Here is a 23,744-nt window from a genome sequence, read left to right on the forward strand (position 1 = left end):
GTGACTCACGAAACATGTTAACCAAGTACAATGAGTAGCCTTGAACTGGACTAGAAAAAAATTTCTCTGGTGACATCAGTGGGACAACTATAGACATTTGAATAATGTCTGTAGACTAGATAATAGTACTGTTAACAGTGTTAATTTCCTGATTTCGAAAATTTTACTGTGTTATATAAGAAAATGTCCTTGTCCTTAGGGACTTCATGCTAGACTATGGGTAAACAGGCATCTTGTTTGTAACTTACTCATAAATGTGGGGGGAAAAATACCATAAAATAAATATAGAGAAAGAAAGGAAAGAGTGAATAACAGAAATGTGGTAAATGTCAATATTTGGGGAGTATTAGTGAAAGATATATGGAAATTCTTTTAAATTTCTATTAAGGGGGGCACCTGGGTGGCTCACTCGGTTGAGTGTCTGACTTCGGCTCAGGTCATGATCTCATGGCTCGTGAGTTCGAGCCCAATGTCAGGCTCTGTTGACAGCTCAGAGCCTGGAGTCTGCTTCAGATTCTGTGTCCCTCTCTCTCTCTGCCCCTCCCTCGCTCATGCTCTGTCTCTTCCTCTCTCAAGAATAAATAAAACATTAAAAAAAGACATTTTAAATTTCTGTTATTAAGCCATGGTTATAGCCACAGGGAATTAATTTCTCACAACCTTAATAGGTTACTAATTATAACCCCAATTTCTTCCAGGAAAATAGAGAGTTAGGTAGTTATTAAAAAATAAATATATGGTAGAGTTGAGATCTGTCTAAATCTGAAACTCATGTTTTCTCCACATCAACTCCCACCAGACCATTTTATAAAATATTCTCTGGGTATTCTACAACACTTCTGTGATGTCATCAAAACAAATAAGTAAACTTTGATAAAGCATTTTTTCCATTTCCTTTTAAACTAAAGAATCAAAAAGCTTTACCTTTTTTTTAAGTTGTGGTAAAACAAACCAAAAAAAAGTCACATTTTAGCTCTAGAGATAAGAACTGCTGTTTGCCATGACTTTTCCTTTTAGTTGTTAAAATGACATGTTACTTTAATATGAAAGTCAAATCCTATTTTACTTTATCAATCTGTAGCTACTGCCATATAAATTAACATAGTACCATATAAGCAATAATGAAGTGTTACATGCCTACATAAAATTCAAAACAGTAACCTTCAAAAAGTTTGTCTTAAAATTAATGCTAAAATGCTTTCTATGTTAAAAAAAAAAACAAAAAACAAAAAACAAACTACTGAAGCTCCCCAAATTTGGGGACAATCACAAACATCTCTAAAATCTTAACATAACAGATGTATCCAGAAAGATCATCAATGAATTAGAACCTAAAATCAAGTTTTCAAGTTTCAGTTAAAATTATATTCAAAAAAGACCTCATTATTTCTTCAAATTTTTATATGGAACAACCTTTTTTGGAAGTTATTTAGAAATATATATCAAGATCGTAATAAATACCACTTATCTCAGTAATGTCACCTCTATTAATCTGTCCTAAAGAAATAACCTGAAGTACGAAACAAGTTATATGAGGGGAAAGGTTCACTGTAATATTTCAATGGGGAAAATGAACAATTAAATTTTAGTGCAACTACAGACTGGAGCATCTACATAATGGAGCTGTAAAACATTATTCTGATAAAATTTTGAAAATGTGCAAAAGAAAACATTTCTTCATATTAAACCCTAATTGCCTCCAGACATGCACAGATGATGTTACCTAAATCGACAATTCCGTCATCTGCTGAGCATTATGAGGAATGACTTTGCACAGTGGAGGCATAAGACATCAGCATCACAAGGAGTTCAGAAAGAGGGTAATAGGCAAACATAAGAGAGGTGGGGGAGAGCTAGTGGTACCAAGATCAGCAAAACTGGGATCTGGTGAGCCACTGCTCTTCCATAAAGTTAGGAAGTCAGAAAATGGGTTTTGGAGGTAGGAATGTTTAAGATGGAATTACAAATTTTTTGTGTGGCTGTGATAAAACACCACTTCTACTTCCACAAATGGGAAATGAAAGTCTGCTTCGCACATCCAATTTGCTCCCCCCCAGGGAGTGAGAATAGGAAACAGTAAGGAGGATTTCAATGAGATGCTGAGTTTCATATCTGGAACAATTTGGAGAAGCACAAAGTAGCTAGACATATGGAAAGAAACTCAAAATCATAACTTCTAGAAATTTGCAGAGTTATTAGGTGATATAAATGAGTTTTTCTTTATTTTTCTCTATTTTCTGTAATGGGATTTTAGCTGGAAAACCAAAACAAATTCTTAAAAATATTTCTGGGTAGACATGGAAACAAAAGTAGTACCAAGCCATTATTTTCTCCAGAAAAAGTAACAAGAGATCCATTGAACCATATATCCTTTCTACATCTCAATAACCAGCCACTTCCAGAGGCCAACTGCATGTTTGAAAGATAAATCTAACTATAAGCCAAAACAGTTAAATTTTGACCTTTATATCATGAGACCTAACAATTCAATAATCCACTTAATTGTTAGATGCTGCTTTTCCCTGAAGCTCATTATTCTTTGTCAGCATAAAGTAAACTGAATACTTTCAGCATCTCTGGGAAGACAGAATTGTCATTTTCCATATTTTGCATACAGAGAAGGATAACTACATTCTTATGATTCTTCTGATTTAATCACATGTTTTGAAATTCCTCAAGTAGTATTTATTACTCTTCTTTTTTTTTTTAAAGGATTACACCAAGTGCTATATTTACCATATAGAGCTAAACTTACAGGTTGGAAACCTCAAACCATGAGTTTATAAATAACCAGGATATAAGGTGGGCTTCAAGAGAGCCAAAGGTCAAAGAGGAAAAGAGGTCACTGCCTGGAGTAGTAGGAAGGAGTCCATGTAGGAAGTGACATCCAGAATGAGCTCTGAAGGAGAGGAAGACTAACAAGATGGGAAAAAACCACTTTTGAGAGATCAGAGATTCAGTTTTCATAATTTAGAATCATGAACGAATTCTACTCAGTGAACAATTAACCATGGTAATAACACTGCTACATACCTCCAGTCCACATCTAAGTCTTCACTCACACTGGAGTCATCCTCAAGGTTATTGTTACCATCCAGCATGAAAGCTTCTGGCTGTGCAAATTCATTGGCAGGCTCATTTCCCTCATCACTGCTGCTTTCATTGACTTCATTGTACTGTAACCAAGGAATTTCTCCCTCTTCCAAGGATGTCTGTTCCCTAATACAAACATTTTAAGGGAAGAAAAAACATTATTTTAGAACACATCATAAAATTGTTCTCTAAAAACAGTTCTAAATATTTAGTGAAAACAGATTCTTTATTCTTTAAGTTCTAAACTCTTGGTACTTACATGATTCTAAAAGTCTGCTTTCTTTAACTGTAAAGTTATTTAAAAGGGAAGCAAATTTGTTATAGGGTCATATGTATGTAGAAATAGCTCCCAGTTACATAAGAACCTATTTATTTGATATACAAATTACCTATGCTCCTATACTTCCTCTTTGTGCAGAAGAAAAATAAGAGAAGTTCATTCTAGACAACTTTAATTTTAAAACACTGCTCTTGAGTAGTTTCCCTTCACAGTTCAAATAAAATCAAAATTCCTCAGCCTGGCCTACAAATCCCTACATCATACATGCTTTGTCCTTAGCCCTCTTCTCCAATTGTTACCTCTCACCACTCTTCCCCCTATTTATTCTATTTCCTATAATTCTTTCTACCTGTGGAACACATAGAGATCATTTCCACCTCGGGGCATTTCCTCTACCTGAAATGTTCTTTCACCAGATTTTTGCACAGCTATTCCCTTCTTGATATTCAGGTCAGAGTTAATGGCAGCTCCTCAGAATGCGTGGTCTTGACAACTCATTTTAAGGAGCTGTCCGGTCACTACCACATAACTGTTTATTTTCATTATAGAAATTACTTCTACTTGTCATTTTCTTACTCGTTTATTGTTAGTCTTTCTCCCACTAGAAAACAATAAGGTCACAGGAACAGGGACAGACAAATGGTACAAGGAAGAGAAAAAAGAAGCATTTCAAAACACGAGAAAAAAATTATTCCATAAATGGTATCAGGACAACTGAGTATTCATCTGGATGGAAGGAAGTTAAATCTCTATGTCATTATTTACCCTTTAACAAACTCCAAATCCATATTTTAAAAATGCATGTGCACCCCACCACCATTTCTAAAACAACGTAAGTACATGATTCTCAAGAATCATGAGAAATTTTTACAAAAATCTGTGTCATTGAATGCATGATGCAAAATCTAGAGGCCATAGACAAGATTGTTAACTCATACAACTTACACATTAGAGTTAAAACACCAAAACTTTGGACACAAAGATCAAATTGAAAATAACTCTTTGTAATACATGAGAAACAAAAGTCAAGGCTTCAATGACTGGACAAAAGGTACTCTATGAATTTATAAATAAGACATACTGGTAGCATTTTCTTATTTTTTTGTATTTAACAGAAATAGTATATCAAAGTATATCAAAAGGAAGTTAAATATGACAGCATAGTTTTGGCAAAGCTGAATTTTAGTCTGGGTTTTAAGAAGAAAAATAATGTTATAAAATAGCTTACATATTTCAAAAGCAGGTCTAATTAGAATTTCATTCATTCTAACATGCAAATTTAACTTTGGAGATAAAAACATTTATGCAAGAGATGTAGATGATATCCACATATAAGAACACATTTAAAAAAATTTTTTTAATGGTTATTTATTTTTGAGAGAGAGAGACAGAGAACAAACAGAGAAAGGACAGAGAGAGAGAGAGAGAGAGAGAGAGAGAGAGAGAGAGAGAGAGAGAGAATCTGAAGTGGGTTCCAGGATCCAAGCTGACAGCACAGAGCCTGACGCGGGGCTCAAATTCACAAACTGCGAGATCATGACCTGAGTCGAATCAGACACTTAACTGACTGAGCCACCCAGGCGCCCCTGAATCAACACATTTTACATACACAAAAACTGTAGCTCTCTACACACCTAAACCCATAATTGTTTCTTTAATCTCAGGTCCTAAACAACACCTCAAAATAACAGGATTGTAAGATTTAGTATCCAGTATCACTTGTCTAGTAAAATCAGAGAAATTAGAAAATATGCTTAATTTGTTGAAGGTTTAATATCTACTATACACTTGATCTCAGCCAAAAGGCCGAGAAGCAATTAATATCTACTATATAAAGTGGGTGGATATTTTCCTTTCATGCATCATAATTAGGTCCAGTGAAAAACTGAACCCAAAATGGATTTAAAATTCAAAATCAAAGTAAAAATTTCTAAGCAACAGTTCTTTGTTTACACCATTATGAGAACACATGCCATATTGTATTATAACTCTTCTGGTGACTCATCTGTGTCCTCCTAGATGGGAGCTTTCCAAAGGCACACACAGTGCTGTCTCTCAACATCGTAGCTTCACCCCTTGTAATAAGTGCCTAGCACACAGTAGGTACTCTATTTGTGTTGCAAATGTTACCAATAAATCCTTGAAAAACAATCTTTAAAAAAAAAAAATTTGGAGATCAAGCCTGAAATAGCCCTTAGGAACTTTTGTTATTTCTGATGTACTCCTACAAAAAAAATGCTCTTCTTTTTCCTATTATACAGATAGCAAATAAGTCAGTTACTACTCTGTACTCAGATATAGAACATAAAACTCAAATATGTTGGTGAAAATCATTCAGTATAAGAATAAATATTAATTTTTGGGTTTTAATTCAAAGAAGAATAAACTAAAGAAATTATTCTGAATATAAATAGTTTACAACATGTCATTAATACTTTTACTATATAAGCAATTCTTGGCTACGTATGTTGCTTAAACATTTGATTCTGTCTATAATGACTCATAATAACAGTTATAGAAATAGAAAATAAGTCACATATGGTACATGCTTTCAACCTATTACATAAAGTTCACATAAATTCTTACCACTTAACACAAAATTTACCAGGCTAGAAGAGTGGCACTGTGCTGGGCCAGAGTTGGCTTGATATTACAACAAAACGAATTCTGCTCTTTAAAAAAAAAAAAAAAAGATTCTCAACAATAATGTCAAAAGAATCTTTTATTTTCTGTAGCTAACCAAAGAAACAAATATCCCCATGGGAATATAAGACTATAATGTAAGTTTAAATGCTTCAAAAACCTTGGAAATATTTAAAGCAATAGCTCAGTCTTCTTTCTCTCTCCTTATACATACACATTTACACATATACCAGACATACCATGTGTAACAACAAATTCACAAAAATTTAGACCTTCAATGTCCCTTCTGAATCATTTTGGTAATTCAAATATTAACAAGATGCCATTATCATGCTACACAGTAATTTATGAGATTTAAAAAGACATATTATCTAATCATGTCTCCAATGGTCAATTCCAAAAAAGTATTCCAGTAGATGGAAGACGTGGAAACCTGTGCCTGCCACAACCACCACTAAAGTCACAGGTATTTCAACTGCGAAGGGAAATTGCCAAGTTGTCCTTTCCTTCTGAGCACTTTCAGCACCGCCTGGAGGAAATCAATGCTGCTGCCCTGAGAAGAAACTGAAAATGCTTCTTAACTTAGCCCCACAACCTACTCCCAGTAGGTGAAAATCTTAGAAAGCCATCAGCATCATCTAATCTCCTGACTACAGGCTACACTGTTAACTCAAAGCTTCAGACAAACAGACAGAAGTTCCCTTTACGATATATGATTAAAGATCCATAGTCTTCAATAATAGAAACTAAATTTAATAATATGTGAATAGCAATATTAAAATTATCAAAATATACAATAAATTAATATGGAATATTTTAAAGAAATTTTCATTAAAAAGTTTTAGAATATGCTATCATATAACCATGCAACATAGAATTTTCTGTGAAATGAAGAAAATGAAAGGCAGACAAATCACATAAAACCGAGTCGTTTCCTTTAGCTAAATGATAAGCAATTTGAGTATCCATTATTTGCAGCACAAAATTTTAGACCTTTGGGTTAATGCCAACATTTTAAAGAGCTGAGGCTTTCATAAAATAATCTAGCTATATTATAAGAAATTTTATAAAAATCCTGGACAGCATGGTTAAGATTCCTAATTAACTGGTATTCGATTAACCAGTTTTCATTTTATAACTCAAGACACATGTAAGAAATTGCTAAGCTTTAGGTATAAGCTCATTTTTAATAATTCTAATTGTATAGCAAATGGTTAAGATTTCAAACCCCTATCTTGGAGGTAAAGCAGAAAGAAGGGTACCTGGGTGGTTCAGTTGGTTAAGCATCAGACCTCAGCTCAGGTCATGATCTCATGGTTCATGAGTTCAAGCCCCACACGGGGCTCTGCACTGACAGCACAGAGCCTGCTTGGGATTCTGTCTCCCTCTCTCTCTGCCTCTTCCCACCCTCAAAATAAATAAATAAACACAAAATAGTAATGAAAAAAAGTAGAAAGGAAAGTAACTGAGGGGTGCTTGGGTTGCTGAGTCAGTTGATTCTCCGACTTCCACTCAGGTCATTATCTCACCATTCATAGGTTCGAGCCCTGCATCAGGCTCTGTGCTGACAGCTTGGAGCCTGGAGCCGACTTTGGATTCTGTCTCTCCCTCTCTCTCTGCCCCTCCCTCACTTGCACTCTGTCTCTCTCTCTCAAAAATAAACATTAAAAAATTTTTTTTAAATAAATAAAGTAACTGAAATTTTAATTAAGAATCAAAAAAGCCTCAAAGGGAATTACAGCTTATAAAATCAATGGTACTCTGGTTCCATGTCATCCAGTCACAAAGATGGAACCCCAGCACCTAATTTGAAGAAATGTTTCCTTATCCTAATAAATTCAGTGTTAACAGGAAGGGCAAAATATTTATTAAATTTTTTTAAAAAAATTTTAAGAGTAGTTACATAAAGAGTTTTGTAAAGTTAACAAAACAGTGGCAAAAACTTAAAGAAAAACACGTACGTGTGATGATTAATTTAAATTCAAAACCACAAATTTTAAATGGACATTCAATATTGTCCAGTAATTATTCAATGTTTACCTAGTAAGTTTGTTGTCTACCTCTCTGAAAGCCTATTTCCAACCTTTTCTTCTTTCCTTCAATTTGACAATCTTCCTATCCTCCCCATCCTCAATATCTAGTAACAATGAGGACACTGAAGTCACCAGACTCCTCTTTTCTTCCCACCAGCAAACCTACAGATTTACCTACACTTGTACCTACCTGCTACCTTCCCACTAATTACACTCCAAGTCTCACCTCCTAAAGGTTCTCTCTTTGAGATATGGAGCCTAATCCTTATCTTCTCAAGGACTTCACTTTATCTTTCTTATAATTATTAGTCAATTATTCTCCTCTGGAACATTCTATAAGCAAACAATCACGTGTCCAGTGTAGCGAAGTGAAGACAACATTTTCTTAGGCCCAGCATCTATCTATGGCTCCTTCCTTTTGTAAAGAGTTAGGTATGATAACTGTCTCTACTCTATCACCTTCAATTCCCTTCATTTTTTGAGTTCTTTTCCCCAAATGAAAAAGATAAACAATCGATTTAAGTTATAAAGTACATTATATTGAATATCCATAAACCCACCACCCAAAGCAGAAACTAGAATATTATCACTGACTAGCATACATCTTGTGCCCCATACCTATCCTATCCATTTGACTTCACCCCCCCCAGAAAAAAAGTACTATCCGAATGCTCTTATCATTCCATTGTTTTCTGAAAGAAGTTTTCACTAGTTTTGTATACTTAAACAAGATATTTAACTTCTTGTTTTTAAACTTTGTGAAACAGAGATCATACACATTATTTTTCTAGAAATGGTTGTTTTCATTCAATATTGTACCTCTAAGATTCATCCATGTTTTGCATATAAGTGGGGCTCATGCATTCCCACTGCTGTGTAACACTCCCGGTATGAATACACCACTAACTTTTCTCCTGTTAAGTAATATTTGGGTAATATCCAGTTCATAGCTTTCATGAAAAATACTGCAATGAACACTCTTGTACACAATTCCTGGGCCACATGGGGAAGTTTCTCCCGAGTATACACCTAAAAGTGGAACTGCTGATAGTGCACGATGCAAAATGTTAAAATTATTATATCATTTTAGTTAATATGACCTACTTCACATCTCAACAAGCATTCATATCCTCCAAAACACCTGATATTGTTAAATTTCCTGTTTGTTAATCCAATGGGTAGCTAAAAAATGATACCTCCTTGTGATCTTAATTTACTAATGATCTATGTATCTTTTGATATTTTTATTCATTAATATTTCCTCTTCAGTGAATCATCTGCTCAATTTTTTGAACATTTTGCAATTAGACTATCAGTTTTTCTTCCTGATTTCTAGGAATTCTTTATATCCTGCACATTAACACTCTGTATTCTATAAATACATTCTACTAGTTTCTTTCCTTTTCATTTTCAGTTCCTCTTCTTTTATTTTCCCATCATGCCATGCCCATCAAGATCTCCACGACAATGGCTACTGAAATGGTGCTATGAGCAACACCCTTGCCTTGCTCCTGATTTTGGGGGGCGGGGGGGGCGGGTGGAAGTTAATGTTTCATTACTAAAAATGATATATACTGATTTATTTTGGGAGATACATTTTATCAGGTCAACTGTTCTGATCTTAGTTTCTGAGTTTTTATCACGATGAGGTCTTGAACATTACTAAGTGATTTTTTTTTTCCTGTATCTACAGAATCTATCACATGAATTTTCTCCTGTATTCTGCTAATGTGGTGAATTACATTTACAGGTATTCTACATTAAATCACTTTGGCATTTCTGGAATAAACAGATTGGTAATTGAGTTTTATCTGCAAAGAATATACTTACAAATTCAGATTTTCAATAATTCTGTTTGAGATTTTGACATGTATGTTAATGAATGATATAGGTTTATAATTTTCTTCACATACTCTTTTGGTATTAGGGTTATACTGGCCTTAGAATGATTTGGAGAAATAGTTCTTTTTCTATTATCTTGAAGAGTGGATCCTTGAAAGTTTAGTTTAAGAGAATCTGGCTCTAAAACCATCTGGATTAGGTATTTTCTCCACAGTAAGATTTTAAACTACTAATTACATATCTGTAATACGTATATTATCCAGGCTTCTTACAAGTTTTGGTGAATTCTATTTTTCTAAAAATTTCTCAATTTCTTCTAAGCTTTCAAATTTACTGCTACAAAGTTCATAGTACTATTCTTAGTCTATCCAATCTTTAATGTACTTGTGGCTGTATACACTTCGTGGCTGTATACACTTCTATATGTCAGTATTATCTATTTGTGCCTTGCCTTTATTTTTTTGTTCACTATCCAGTGGATTGCCTATTTTTCTTAATCTTTTCAAAGTATCACCTTCTGATTTCTTTGATCCTCTCTATCCTGTTTTCTAACTTACTGAGTTTTGCTCTTATCTTTCCTAATTCTAATTTTTATTCCCTTATTTTCCTTATTTTAATGTTCCTTTTCCATTTTAAGTTAAATGCATGGCTTCTCCATTTTCAAGTTTTCTTCTTTTCTAATGTACGTATTTTATAAAGATAAATTTCCCTTTACCAATTTCACTCCAACCCGTCAAATTCTGATTGGTGGCATTCTCAAAACCGGTAAGTTATGAGCATTTTAGACCTCAATTGTAATTTCTTTTTTGTCTTACTGGTAATTTAGAAGGATGAATAATTTTAAATGCATGGATTTTTAAATTTTTTATATTTTTTCTGGTCTGTAGGATATTGATTCTTTGAAATGTGTTAACCTGTGCTCTGCAGCCTAGTCCATGCTCAGTTTTTGTGTGTTTGTGTATTCCACAAACTGGACTGTTCATTAAACCAGGCTTAAATCAGTTGTTCAAATCCGCTAAAGACAGATGAAGTTCTTATATCCATGAATTACAGGCAGTTGAGAAAAGTATTAAAAAGTTTCCCAAAATGATAGTAAATTTGTCAATATTCTCTAGTTTCGTTACATTTTGACTTACATATTTTGAGTCAATTTTATTAGATGCATTCAAATTTAAAACCGTTACATTTTACTGGTAAACTGGACTTACTACATACTGACCCCTCATTCTCGTCAATAATGAAGTCTACTTTGCTAATGCTAATGTAACTGTTCCATTTTTGTTTAGTTTGCATTTGCTTGAAATACCACTGTCTATCCTTTTATTTTCAGTCTGTATACCTATGCTTTAAGTTCATCTTTTGTAAAACACATTTAACTTAAAAAAATTCCAACTGATTTGAAGCTTTGATTTTTATAAGCAGAGATTAGGCAATTATATTTATTACAGGACTTGTTCCATATTACTTTTACCCATTTTTTTTCCCCGTTTTAATGATTTTTTCTCTTTCTTTACTTTTATTCGGATTGACTGTAAATATCTTTTTCCATGTCTTAATTCCTTTTTTCCTCCTCTACAGGTCTCTAGTACATATACTCTTTATTCTTATGTCAAAAGTTAACTTTGAACCCTCTCCCAAACAATACAATTCAACTTTGATCTTCCCCCTTTCAACTTAAATACCATTGCTGTCCACTGTTTAGTTCTGTCCCCTCACTTTTACTTTTTTTTTTAAGTGTATTTATTTTGAGAGAGAGAAAGAGCAGGGGAGGAGCAGACAGAGAAAGAGACAGAGAGAGAGAGAAAGAGAGAGAATCCCAAGCAGGCTATGTGCTGTCAGTGCAGAGCCCAACGAGGGGCTTGATCTTCTGAACCTTGAGATCATGACTTGAGTAGAAACCAAGCATTAGACACCCAACCAAACGAGCCACCCAGGCACCCCAACTTCTATTTTTTTTAAATGAATTACTGGGCTTTATTACTGTAGGGTATCAATGCAAGTAGTTGATGACCTCCACATCACATATCTATATATCTCTATCTCAATCTCTATATATCTCTATATCTATCTATATCTAATTACAGTCCAGGATCTTTTAAACTTAAATATCAAAGTGTCTACTTACCATCTACACTGTATGTCTAAATAGCACTTAAAACTTTCAAAAAAAGTTTTTACTTCCCATTCCTCTCCCACACCTTCTCATCTCAGTCAGTACAGTAATAACTACCTAAGGCTCAAACCAAAAAAACCTGCCATAACTGATTCCTCACTCTCCCTCATCTCACACCGAATCTACCTTATTATTGATCACTCAAAAACATGCTCAAACTTGTTTACTTTTTTTAATCCTCACTACCATCCCCCAGTCTAATACCCTAGGCCAACCTTCCCCTCTTTCGTACTTCAATCTCCACAAAGCAACTAGAGTGATCTTATATAAATGTGTGGCAATTAACTCTTCACTTAAAATCTCCCTGCTCTATGAATAAATTCCAGAGGCTATCTATCCTGCATAGTTTGGTATCTACGCACCTCATCTCATGTCACTCTTCCTTTCACTCATTCACTTCAGTCCCACTACCTTCATACATGGCAAGCCTTTTCACTTTCAGTATCTCTGCTCTTACCTTTCCTTATGCCTAGAGAGCGCCTCCTCAACCACTAATTCTCATCTTTTAGAGCCCAGCTCAAAAGTCAGTTCCTGAGATAAGTAGCCCCTGGCCACTCTAATGTAGGCCCTACCAGTTACCTTCTATGACACAAGAGTTTGCTTTCCTTTACCGTAACCATCGCAGTTTATAATTTAGCATGTTTGTATTTTGTTTAATATCTGCGTCTCCCACCACATTGTGAGCTTCAGGAGGGAATCTTAGTTTGTCTTGTTCATGGATATAATCATGGGATCCAGCACAACGCTTGGTACATATTAAATGCTCAATAAATATATGTTGAATGAATAATTATATCACAAATTATATATGAAAAATTTACTAATAGTAAACTAACAGTGATTCAAGAAGATCAAACATAAAATCACAAAAGAAAAATAAACACCATTTCAATCACTGTCAAAATTATGTTTGTAAACTTCTTTCTTTACAGATTTTCTAATGTATTTTATTTCTTACAGAATTAATTTCAAGCTGGAAACTTAAACCTTTGAGAACAAACTTTACCATTAGTCCAAGTTGAAAGAGTTAAGAAAACCCATTTACCAAAATAGATTCCATGAGAGACTAAAAATTAGAACCAACCAATTATCAGGAAAAAAAATTTAAATTAACAAAGACAAACTACCTCGGAAAACACAAAGCCAAGGTTTCACAATACCAACAACCTTTAAAAGAATAAGCTGTTTAAATTTTTAAACAACCTTTAAAGGAATAAATAAGCCAAACATCAAAGGGTTAAAAAAAAGCACACATTGTTTTAGCAAAGCAAGTATTAAACTGTTTTTGAGACAAAAAATGAGACAATCTGCACATATGCATCTCAACATAAAAATCCTATGTCAAATATTAGCAAGCAGAATCCAGCAGCTCAAACATTTCATGACTATATGATCATGTTTATGTCAAGAAGCAAGGGTAAGTGGCTATTAGGAAATCTAATAATAAAATAATTCCTCATGATCATTAGGTCAAAGGTGAAAAATCACGATGATCATTTCCACTGACACTAAAAAAACTTTAATAAAATTTAACAAACATTCTTGCTAGAAACCTATAAAATAGTAACGGGGAATATTTCCTTAGTGTGATTTAGAAGAAAACAAATTGTGTGTGTGTGTATAAAATCAACCTAAAAGCCAGAATCATTCTTACTTGGGAAATATTAGAGCAAGGGTTGTGAACCCATGGGTTATTTCCAGCCTGCCACCTGTTTTTATAAATAAAATTCTACTGGAAGACAGCCACACTCATTCATTTACATACTGTCTATGACTACTTTCACACTACAACACTGGAGATGAGTAGCTGCAATAGACACTGGCATATGAACTGAAAACACCATCCAGCCCTTCACAGTGTAAGTTTGACAACCCCTGTAGTAGAGCATTCTGATTAAAACCAAGAAAAGACAAAGGTGTTTACCATCAATCACTGATTTCAGAAATAACATCTGATGCGATTAGGCAAATATTAAAACTTCAACATTTGTAACTTTCTCTGTTTCTGTGAATAAATCACTGATTTCCATCTTGAGGCTGCCCTTTCTCCATTGTTTGGCAACAGCAGCTCTAAACTCATGCCTAACTCAACCAAAAGAATCTTTTAAATGCCCTAATTTTCTTTAAAGCAAAGTAGAAATGTATACTGTATCTCAATAAAAGATAATTAAATTACTAAAATTTTCAATTTAATTGTTCTTTGTAAAACACCAAAAGTACAGGGGTGCATTGATCTCACGGTTCATGGGTTCAAGCCCCATGTCAGGCTCTGTGCTGACAGCTCAGAGCCTGCGTCTGCCTCAGATTCTGTGTCTCCCTCTCTCTCTGCCCCTCCCCCGCTCACACTCTCTCTCTGAAAAATAAACACTAAAACAAACAAACAAAACACCAAAAACATAATGAAAGAACTCAGGACTTACTGGTCCTACATAGGGCTTGTATATGGGATCAACAGCATATCCAACATTTGGAAGTGACGTATACCATTCTTGTACAATACATATAAATAAACTTCACTGTTAAACAAAACATACCCTTCCTGTAGAGATAATTCTTGGTTTTCTTCTTCAGGACCACTGCTATCACTCTGTAGTTCAGGTTCATTCTCATCTTTTCCTGGCAAAGTCTCCCAGCTTTCATCACTTGACGACTGATCTTTTTCAGTACCAGAAAATCGATGAGGCAAAGAAGCAGACCACTCTCCATCACTGCATTCTGAACTGCAAATTCAGAATAGAAAGAAAATAAATTGTCATTATAATCGTCATTATATGTGCATTTACCATTTGAAGACATCGTGGTATCGAGTGGATGACTGATGCCACACGATTCATCAGGTGCTAGTTCAATTTAAAAATATTTTAAAATAAATACAGAAATAAATACATTCAGCAGAATGTTAACTTTTTCAAATGAATATAGCACATGGCAAGTTACAGAATTATCGATTTATGATTTTCTTCACTAAAGTAAGTAATTCCATGTTGCTTAGAGGTTCTTCATTTATTAGACATATTTCTAAATAAAAATTTAAATATAATTTGGCAACCATAAATTAAATGCTCTGGAATAAATAATAATAGATTTATTACTCATCTGACCTGACTAAAACAACTTTCTAATTACATATTGACAATGGAAATCCTATCCTCTATGAATAAATTTCTATTACCATCTTTTAAAAGCTTAACTATTTTTTCCTTCCTTTTTTACACAAGATTTTAAAAGGAAATTCAAATTCATAAAAAGCAGCAGAGACAAATCTTTACTGAAGTCCTTTGGTAGGACTATGAACACAAAATAAATTTCAATTCAAGAGAACATTTAGATAAGGAACCAAAGGGATGATAACAGGGTTAATGAAGAACCTCAGAAAATGACTTGGTTGTATTTAACTTTGGTTAATTTGGTTTCATTTAATGACTCTTTAAGTACTAGTCACCTTGTACTACAAAGGTTAAAATATTATTAATGGTGAAAATAAATCTTAAATGCCCCTTCCAACCGTATCAACCATTCTGGTCAAGAATCCCCTTAAAAACTTCCCTTCGTGCCTTGATTTTTGAGAAACAAAAAATTAATAAATTTTAGTTTCTGAAAGAAGTGATAATTGGTAAGAAATTACCTTTTCTTTATGATGATATATTACTAATGGTTATATTATTGATATATTAACTAGTCTATAATGAGCCTCCTTCTCTGAACAGATGAATCCAGGAGATCAAGATGCTATTAAGAAAAAGCGGCAGTAATGTAAGCTCTGAGGAGTTAGAAGTAAAAAAAAAAAAAAAATCAACTTCCAATTGTCAGTAAATGATGGGCAGCAGGTCACATTCTCGAGAAGGAATTTTACATAGCTCTGGCATAGCAAGTAAAAGGTGTTCCTTCAGTTGGATAGAAGCCCAATTGCTTATATTTTGTAAAATTTTCTCTAACCCAAAAAACAATCTAAGATCAAATAAATCAGTTCTATACTTGCTCCAGTATAAAAATTTAACATAGAAAATGGTTTAAAAAGACTTTTTGAATGAAGTTTCCTGGCCTATGAAACCTCTCAATTTTATTTAAAAAAATTTTTTTAATGTTTATTTATTTTTGAGAGAGACAGAGCACAAATGGGGGAGGGGCAGAGAGAAGAGGGAGACACAGAATCTCAAGCAGGCTCCTGGCTCTGTCAGCACAGAGCCTGATGCGGGGCACGAACTCACAAACCGTGAGATCATGACATGAGGCGAAGTTCGATGCTCAACCGAATGCCCATCCAGGCACCCCAAAGCATCAGGGGTAAGCTCTTACTTTTTTGTTTTAACGTATATTTATTTTTGAGAGAGTGAGAGAGTGCAAGCCAGGTAGGGGTACACAGAGGGGGAGATAGAGGATCTGAAGCGGGCTCTGCACGGACAGCACGGAGCCTGATGCAGGGCTCCAACTCATGAACTAAATAAACCTTGAGATCATGACCTGAGCTGAAGTCCGAGGCTTAACTGACTGAGCCACCCAGGCGCGCCTTAGACTATCATCTTTAAAGCTAAATTACCAGCTCCAATTTTGACATCTTTAACAATTCAGCTAAAATTTATTAATTTGTAGCAATTTTACTAAAACAAAAACCTCATATTTTAAACTTTTTATGATCCTGTCCAGAAAAACAACACCTAAAAAGTTTGTAATATTTTTTTTTTGCTTAATGAAATAACTGATGGAGTATTTACAAATTTTAATATAAAAAGCATGTTTATGATCAATAGTCAATATATTTAAGAAGCCTATGTCACAGACTGGTGACATAGCCCTTCAGACAAATTTGGTCCTTCTACCTGTTTTTTTATGGTCAGTGAGTTACAATTTTTTTTTTTTTACAACTTTATCTTTAATTTTGCCTCTTAGCAAAATCTAAAATATTTACTATCTGGTCCTTTAGGAAAAAAGTCTGCAGATCCCTGGCCTGTATTATTACTACTCATTATACATAACCTTCACCTCTAAGTAGCTAACTTTTAATATAACCTCAGCCCTGACCACTTGGCTTTCATAATCACTAACTGTGCACCAAACATTTTTAGATTTTCACCCTTCTTTTCAAAAGTTATAAAGCAAAACTCATCTGACAGGTAACTCCTTTCTTGAGTTTCTTTCTAAGGGTATTTCCCTACTCCCAAGCTGAAAATCACAGGTCTTTGACTCCTCACAAAACCCCATGTTTAAGTCCTTTTTATTTTCCATTCCTTCTGTAAAATGACTTTTTCTCCATTTCTCCTAAAAACCCTGGCTCAAGTATTTTCCTCTAAACCTACACCTGTACAGTCAATTATTAATCATTGTCCCTAAGTTTAACCTCACTCAATTCACTTAAAAGATGCATTCTGGGGCGCCTCGGTGGCTCAGTCGGTTAAGTGTCCAACTTCGGCTCAGGTCATGACCTCACAGTTTGTGAGTTCGAGCCCCGAGTTGGGCTCTGTGCTGACAGCTGACAGCCTGGTTCGGATTCTGTGTCTCCCTCTCTCTCTGCCCCTCCCCCTGCTTGCACTTTGTCTCTTTCTCTCAAAAATAAATAAATGTTAAAAAAAATTTAAAAAATGTATTCTGAGTTATCGCTATTTCTTCAATTTATATCAAATTATTCTAAATCCTTCACTTTTTTCCTAAACCAGTATTTCACAAAATTCAGCCATCTGCCTACTGCCCTCACAATTTTTGCTCCAGGTGTCCACTAATGCTGTGTCTTGAGGTTCAGTAGTTGAGGACACAGGTTCTGGATTCAGTCTGCTGGTTGTGAATACACCACTTACTAAAGCTGTGACGTTACTTAACCTTTCTGTGCCTTTATCACCTCACACACCAGGTGTATTTGATAGTAGTATCTAATAACTCCCTGAGTTCATATAAGAAGCAAAAGAGTTAATATACACAAAATGTTTTAACAGTGTCTGATAAATGATAACCCATAAATAACTGTTAGCAAATCATTTTTAATATTTTTTTAATTTAAATGCTATATTTCCTTTTCAGATCTACAAAGGTATTTAAGTGAACAATGTAGATAAAATGTTTAGCACAATTTTTGGAAAATGGTAAAGGTGACAGTTACTTTATTATATAAGCTGTGTGCTTAGACATTTCAATTGGATTTCCAACAGCACACCACCATTTTTCTTTCTTCTCTACCACAGAAAATCTACTCTAAATCCTTGGTTTGTCTTACTGAATGGAAATATCAGCTTTCTGGTCACCCAATCAACTTTAGTTTTAGTGTCTCTTTATACCAGGGGTCAGCAAACTATGCCCTGACCCATGAGCCAACTCTGGCCACCTGTCTGTTTTTTAGTGGCCTGGAAGCTAAGAATGTTTTTATTTTGTTTTGTTTTGTTGCATTTTTAAGTGGTTATAGAAATACCTATATAATACCCTTGATTTTGCCTTTCAGTCCACAAAGCCTAAAATATTTGCAGACCCCTGTGGTCCATCCAGAGAAGACACAGCAAAGAAAAACCAAACACAGGTAAATGGAAGAGATATCATGGAGCAGGAAAGGGTGAGCAAATTGCTCAGTAGTAGCACTAAAGTAAAACAAACAAACAAACAAAAAAACAAAAAATGGTACCAAGAAAAGTCAATTGGATTTGAGAAACAGGAGGTCACTGTTCACATTATAGAATATACAAACACTACTAGGAGTTAAGATTTCAATGCATTTAAAAGTGCAGAGTGCAGAAATAGAGTGGGTATAGGACATTTATTCTGAGAATTCAACAATGGAAAAGAAAACAAACAGGCAATTGGTTAAAGGAAAAGCAAAATCAAGTAAAGGTTTCCCCTCAGGATTTAGAAAAATTACAGAATGTGGTAGAAGGAAGCAACTTTGGCATAAGAATAATAAATTCAGGGGTCAGATACGACTACAGATGCAGAATGAGAAAAGTCACCACCCTTCACTGAAGAAGAAATTAAAAACAGAAATGGATACTAACGTATCGTAATATGGAGAAGAGGCAAACAAGAAAGTTCAGATTTAATTATCTTACTATCTCTAAGAAAGCAAGAAACAAAGTTATCTACTAAGGGTGACAGGAGTATATGGAACTGAAAGCAGAAAGAGAAAAGATTTAAAAATAACTTTTCAAGGAGAATAAGCAACAGAATAAATAGCACAAAACAATCATGGAATAGTGAGAACCCTTGTCCTGGAATATAAATGCAAATTAGTTAAACATTTTTAAATTCTCAAGTACCACTTTGATTTTTATACAGTTTTTCAATAGGATTGTCTCCTATTAGCATTTAGAGCTGTATTCAAAAGCAGACAACTATTAACTTACTCAAATGTTACATTTCACACATTCAACTGTGAACAAAAAACCCACCTCTTTTCACATATTGGATACAATTACATATGATTTCTAGACAAAATAATTTATGTAGTATAAATCTTAAGTAGAAATAAGATATAGAAGTAAAAGCATCCAAAAGCAAGCTCTTATTCCTCAAATCCCCCAAGGAACTGGTTTGTTAGTCTTCCCTGGCATTTTCACATTGATAAAAAATCAACTATATAGAAGCTAAGAGAAAAGTGAGTTTTAGATAATTTTGTTATCTGAGGATCAAAACCACCTTTTGAATTTTATTGAAAATACTCTGGATGGACACTATGTTAAGATACATCATATCTGCATTTTCAGACAGTATACTGAACATAATCTAAGCAGTCTGGGACATTTTACCCCTATTAACAGTGAACTGTTACAATACAGTGATACAAATGGTAGTTGTTCAAATCCGTAAGGCTGCTTAATTTAGCAAAGTCCAGATGGTTCTTTCTGAATTGTGCCTGCCTTTTACAATTTTCCGGTCTTTTCCCTAAACATCAGAATATTGTAATCTATAACCCCTTAAAATGCCTGAGAACAAAGCTATTTATGCCTAATATACTCCTTCTAACTTTTATGAACTTGGAAACAAGATAAAAAGCTAAAATGTTAAAGCATATGCTTTCAGATCTTTGCTTTGGCTGCTCATAGTTGCTTTATTTGTTGGGAATATATGGATATCAAAGGAGCTCCTTCTTCATGGCTCTCAACTAACTTATATAGAAGAGGAAAGAAACTTAATTCAGTCTCATGATAATTATCTGTATATTCTGTCTTCCTCATAAGGCTGGTGAACAGCCAGGGAACGGGGATCATTATTATTTGCGTTTACAGAGTACCTGGGACAAAGTCTGACATTTAGAAGGATTTCAATAAATCCTTTTTGAATATATCAAACTGAAATCAACTAATTGGCTAATATTCCTTTTATTTTCCCAACATCATCAATAACAAAAAGTTGTCCTGACATTTTTATCTCAGGTAAGGTTTTTAACTTTTATTCAATGTCAAAAGCTCTGAAAGAAACCTCAAGTGGTATAAGAAATAGTCAGCGGATGGTATGCCTCTTCCTTCAAACAGATAGGTCCAAGGTTAAAATGTGCTGGCATGGTTAAAAGATTCTTTTAAACTCAAGATCTTGTCCTCAAACAGTCATTAAAGTTCTCAGGGTATATTTCAAAAGAGCAGGATGTTAACCTTAGCTCTTTGGTCTAATTCCAAGTCTGGAAATTACATACTGCCTATTAAAATTCCCCTCACAATTCTAATTTAATAAGGTGGTGTTCAGTTACTATCAAACAGCTCAGAGCAATTCTACCAGCTGCAATGTTTATTCCATAAAGTGTAATGTTTCAGGTATGATTAAGTGATCATTTAAAAGTTTTCAGGAAGAAATGGATCATGCATTCATTCAAATACTTTTCACTTTTAAAGAAAGTATGAGCTATACATATTTTTGAACTGTATTTTTTAAAAGTGGCTAAAATTCCTATAACTAAAAACGTCACAGTGATTTTAGTTATGTTCTGGATAAGAGGGTTCTATTTGCAGCTATTATAATACAAACATGGCAAGAAAAATTTTCAAGTAAAGCATCTTTAAGTTTTACAAAGCAGAGAAAACTCAGAAAGAATCTTACAGACTCAAGGGAAAGGATGTTTATACTTTCCTTCTCAAGACACTTATTGTAGAATCACTATTTCCCCATTTTTGCAATCTGCTATTATCAGAACTCAGCCAAAGTATAGTAAAACATCTAGTAGATGAACAAGTGGCAAAATGAAACTAAGTTGGAATGTATGGTTATTAAACTTCAACCTTTATCTGAAACCATATTAAAAGGCATTCTGGCAATTGTGATCCTTTGCAGGGAGCTGAGAGTAGAGGAACTGGAAACAGTAGCATAGAAATAGAATTACTTTAAAAAAAAAAAAAAATAGAATTACTCCTCAAAATTGTCCAGACTACTGAAGTGAGGTCCTAAACATATCTCAAGGCTTGCAGATGCAAATGTAGAACCATTATCCTTGAGAAGTTATTCTTGTGATGGTAGTTTTCAAAAAACAAAAACAAAACAAAAAACCCTAAGTATTTCTGGTATTTCAATGTGTCTTAAAGATTGCCCCAGGGGTGCCTGGGTGCTTCAGTCAGTTAAGCATCCCACTTCAGCTCAGGTCATGATCTCAAGGTTCCTGGGCTCGAGCCCCACATCAGGCTCTGTGCTGACAGCTCAGTCTGGAGCTTGCTTCAGATCCTGTGTCTCTGACTCTCTCTGCCCATTGCCCGCTCATGCTCAGTTTCTCTCTCTCTCTCTCTCTCAAAAATAAATACACATTAAAAAAATTTTTTTACAAAGAGGTGCCTGGGTGTCTCAGTCAGTTAAGCATCCAACTTTGGCTCGGGTCATGATCTTGCAGTTCATGGGTTCAAGCCCTGTGTTGGGCTCTGTGCTGACAGCTTAGAGCCTCGAGCCTGCTTCGGATTCTGTGTCTCCCTCTCTCTGCCCCTGCCTCACTCACGCTGTCTCTCAAAAATAAATGGAGAAAAAAAGAGAAGATTGCTCCAAAATTAGTTCCATCTTTTAAGCACACCCTAACTTCAGGCTCTTTAAGTCAATATAGAACTAAAAAGTCAAAAGAAAAAAAAGTTTCCATTAACTGTGTTTTTCTCATCTGTATATTGTTCGTAAAGACCTATCATTGTTTAGAATATTGACATATCACTTAAGGAGACAAATTATAAATAAACATACTAAAACAATACCCTATAACTGTTAAAAGTCCAACCGTCATTCCAGGCAAATAAAATGCTAATGCTACTGACCAGAAAAAAAAAAAAAAAAAACCCAAAAAAACAAAAACCAACAACTTCAAAACCAAGAGCCAAGAAAATTACTCTTGAGGTTGCAATGCAAAAATTTCATCAACTGAATTAGATGACATTAGGCCTGACTATAAAACGCACACACAAAAAAGAGGTTTTTATTATTTTTGATCAGTGGTGCCAATGATGAAGGAATGGCCAAATTAAATTACTTCCTTCAGGAAAGCAGAAATGTAACTGTGGGAAAAAAATCTTATACTTTCAAAAAGGTAAGTTATCTAAGATTAAAAATTGATGTTATTATTTTTTTCAATAGTAATCTAGAGGTATACCAAAGGTTTACAATCAAATCCAAAAATCTTAGGACTGAGTATGTTTTGGAATTCAGATTTTTTTCTCCGAGATTTACAAATACTACTTAATAATTCCCAGTGGGGTCCAAGTCAAGAACTCAGTAATCAAACACTTTGATATTTCTGCAGCAAACTGTTATGACTGCTTCAAAAAAAGGCCTTGTATTAGTTCAGATCCAGATCTGCATCAAATTAAGTTAACACCAATTTAGGTTTTGTTGTCAATTTCCATTTTAAGAATTTTGTGGACCTTAACTGAAAAAACAGAATTAAGTTAGGCCAAAGTTCTTAACTCATTTTACCCTTAAGCTTAAAAAATAGTAGATTATATAAATATTGTCTGCCAACCCTTGAAGTTTACAAACTTAAAAAGACAGTAGAAATTACGTTTCATTTGTTTCTACAAGTCACTTACACTGTATTATAGAAGTTTTATCCATCTGCCCAAAGAAACCAGATATATTTTATTAATTTTATGATGTGAAATAAAATACATAAAATGTATTCATATTCAAAAGGAAAAACTTCTTTTGTAGTACTTTCTAGTTGAAAAAAGTAACCGTATTTCTACAAGTTAATAAAATCGTGAAACTGCACTGTAACTGAGCATAGGCAGTTTCAACTAGCTCAAAAGGTTATGTGAAAGTTTGGACTCTAGGGTAATGAAAAGAAGATGGACAAAGAAATTTTCCATTTCTCTCTTCTTTCTATGGTCTTACAGTTTGGGGGAAAAAAGGATTCTATGTAAGAAGAACCAGAATGCTTATTTAAGAAAGGTTGTATGTTCTCTTAAAAACTGTAAATTTGGACTGGGCAGTAAGGAGATATGCAAATTCCAGCTCCAAAATTTACTAGCTTTGTGACCTTGAGAAATTAACTCTCTTGTGCTTCAGTTTCCTCATCTATAAACAGGGCAAATAATAATATACACCACATGGAGTTGTGACCAAAAATCAAATGCTAAATAAAAATAGGTGAAAACAAACAAACAAAAAAACACAAGTGACAAAAGGAGCAACAGGAGGAACAGAGAAACAGGTGACATTAATAAATATTAACAAAGTTAATCCAATATTATCAAAATTTGCTGTGATCTTACTTTTTAAACCCAGAATGGGTTAACATAATTTTTTTAAAAAT

The 23,744-nt window shown here is 34.2% G+C and overlaps 1 protein-coding gene across 1 annotated transcript in view; it reads right to left on the reverse strand.

Moving 5' to 3' along the window:
- PJA2 (praja ring finger ubiquitin ligase 2) overlaps nt 1–23,744 on the reverse strand; it is a 69,483-nt gene that overhangs the window by 21,533 nt on the left and 24,206 nt on the right. The window contains exons 5-6 of the mRNA XM_027036407.2: nt 14,599–14,784; nt 3,034–3,219 (exon numbers count right to left, since the gene is read on the reverse strand). Coding sequence (XP_026892208.1) covers nt 3,034–3,219; nt 14,599–14,784 — 372 coding nt within the window. The remainder of the gene's footprint in view (nt 1–3,033; nt 3,220–14,598; nt 14,785–23,744) is intronic.

The sequence above is a fragment of the Acinonyx jubatus genome, chromosome A1 (assembly GCF_027475565.1).
Source record: "Acinonyx jubatus isolate Ajub_Pintada_27869175 chromosome A1, VMU_Ajub_asm_v1.0, whole genome shotgun sequence".
Lineage (NCBI taxonomy): Eukaryota > Metazoa > Chordata > Mammalia > Carnivora > Felidae > Acinonyx > Acinonyx jubatus.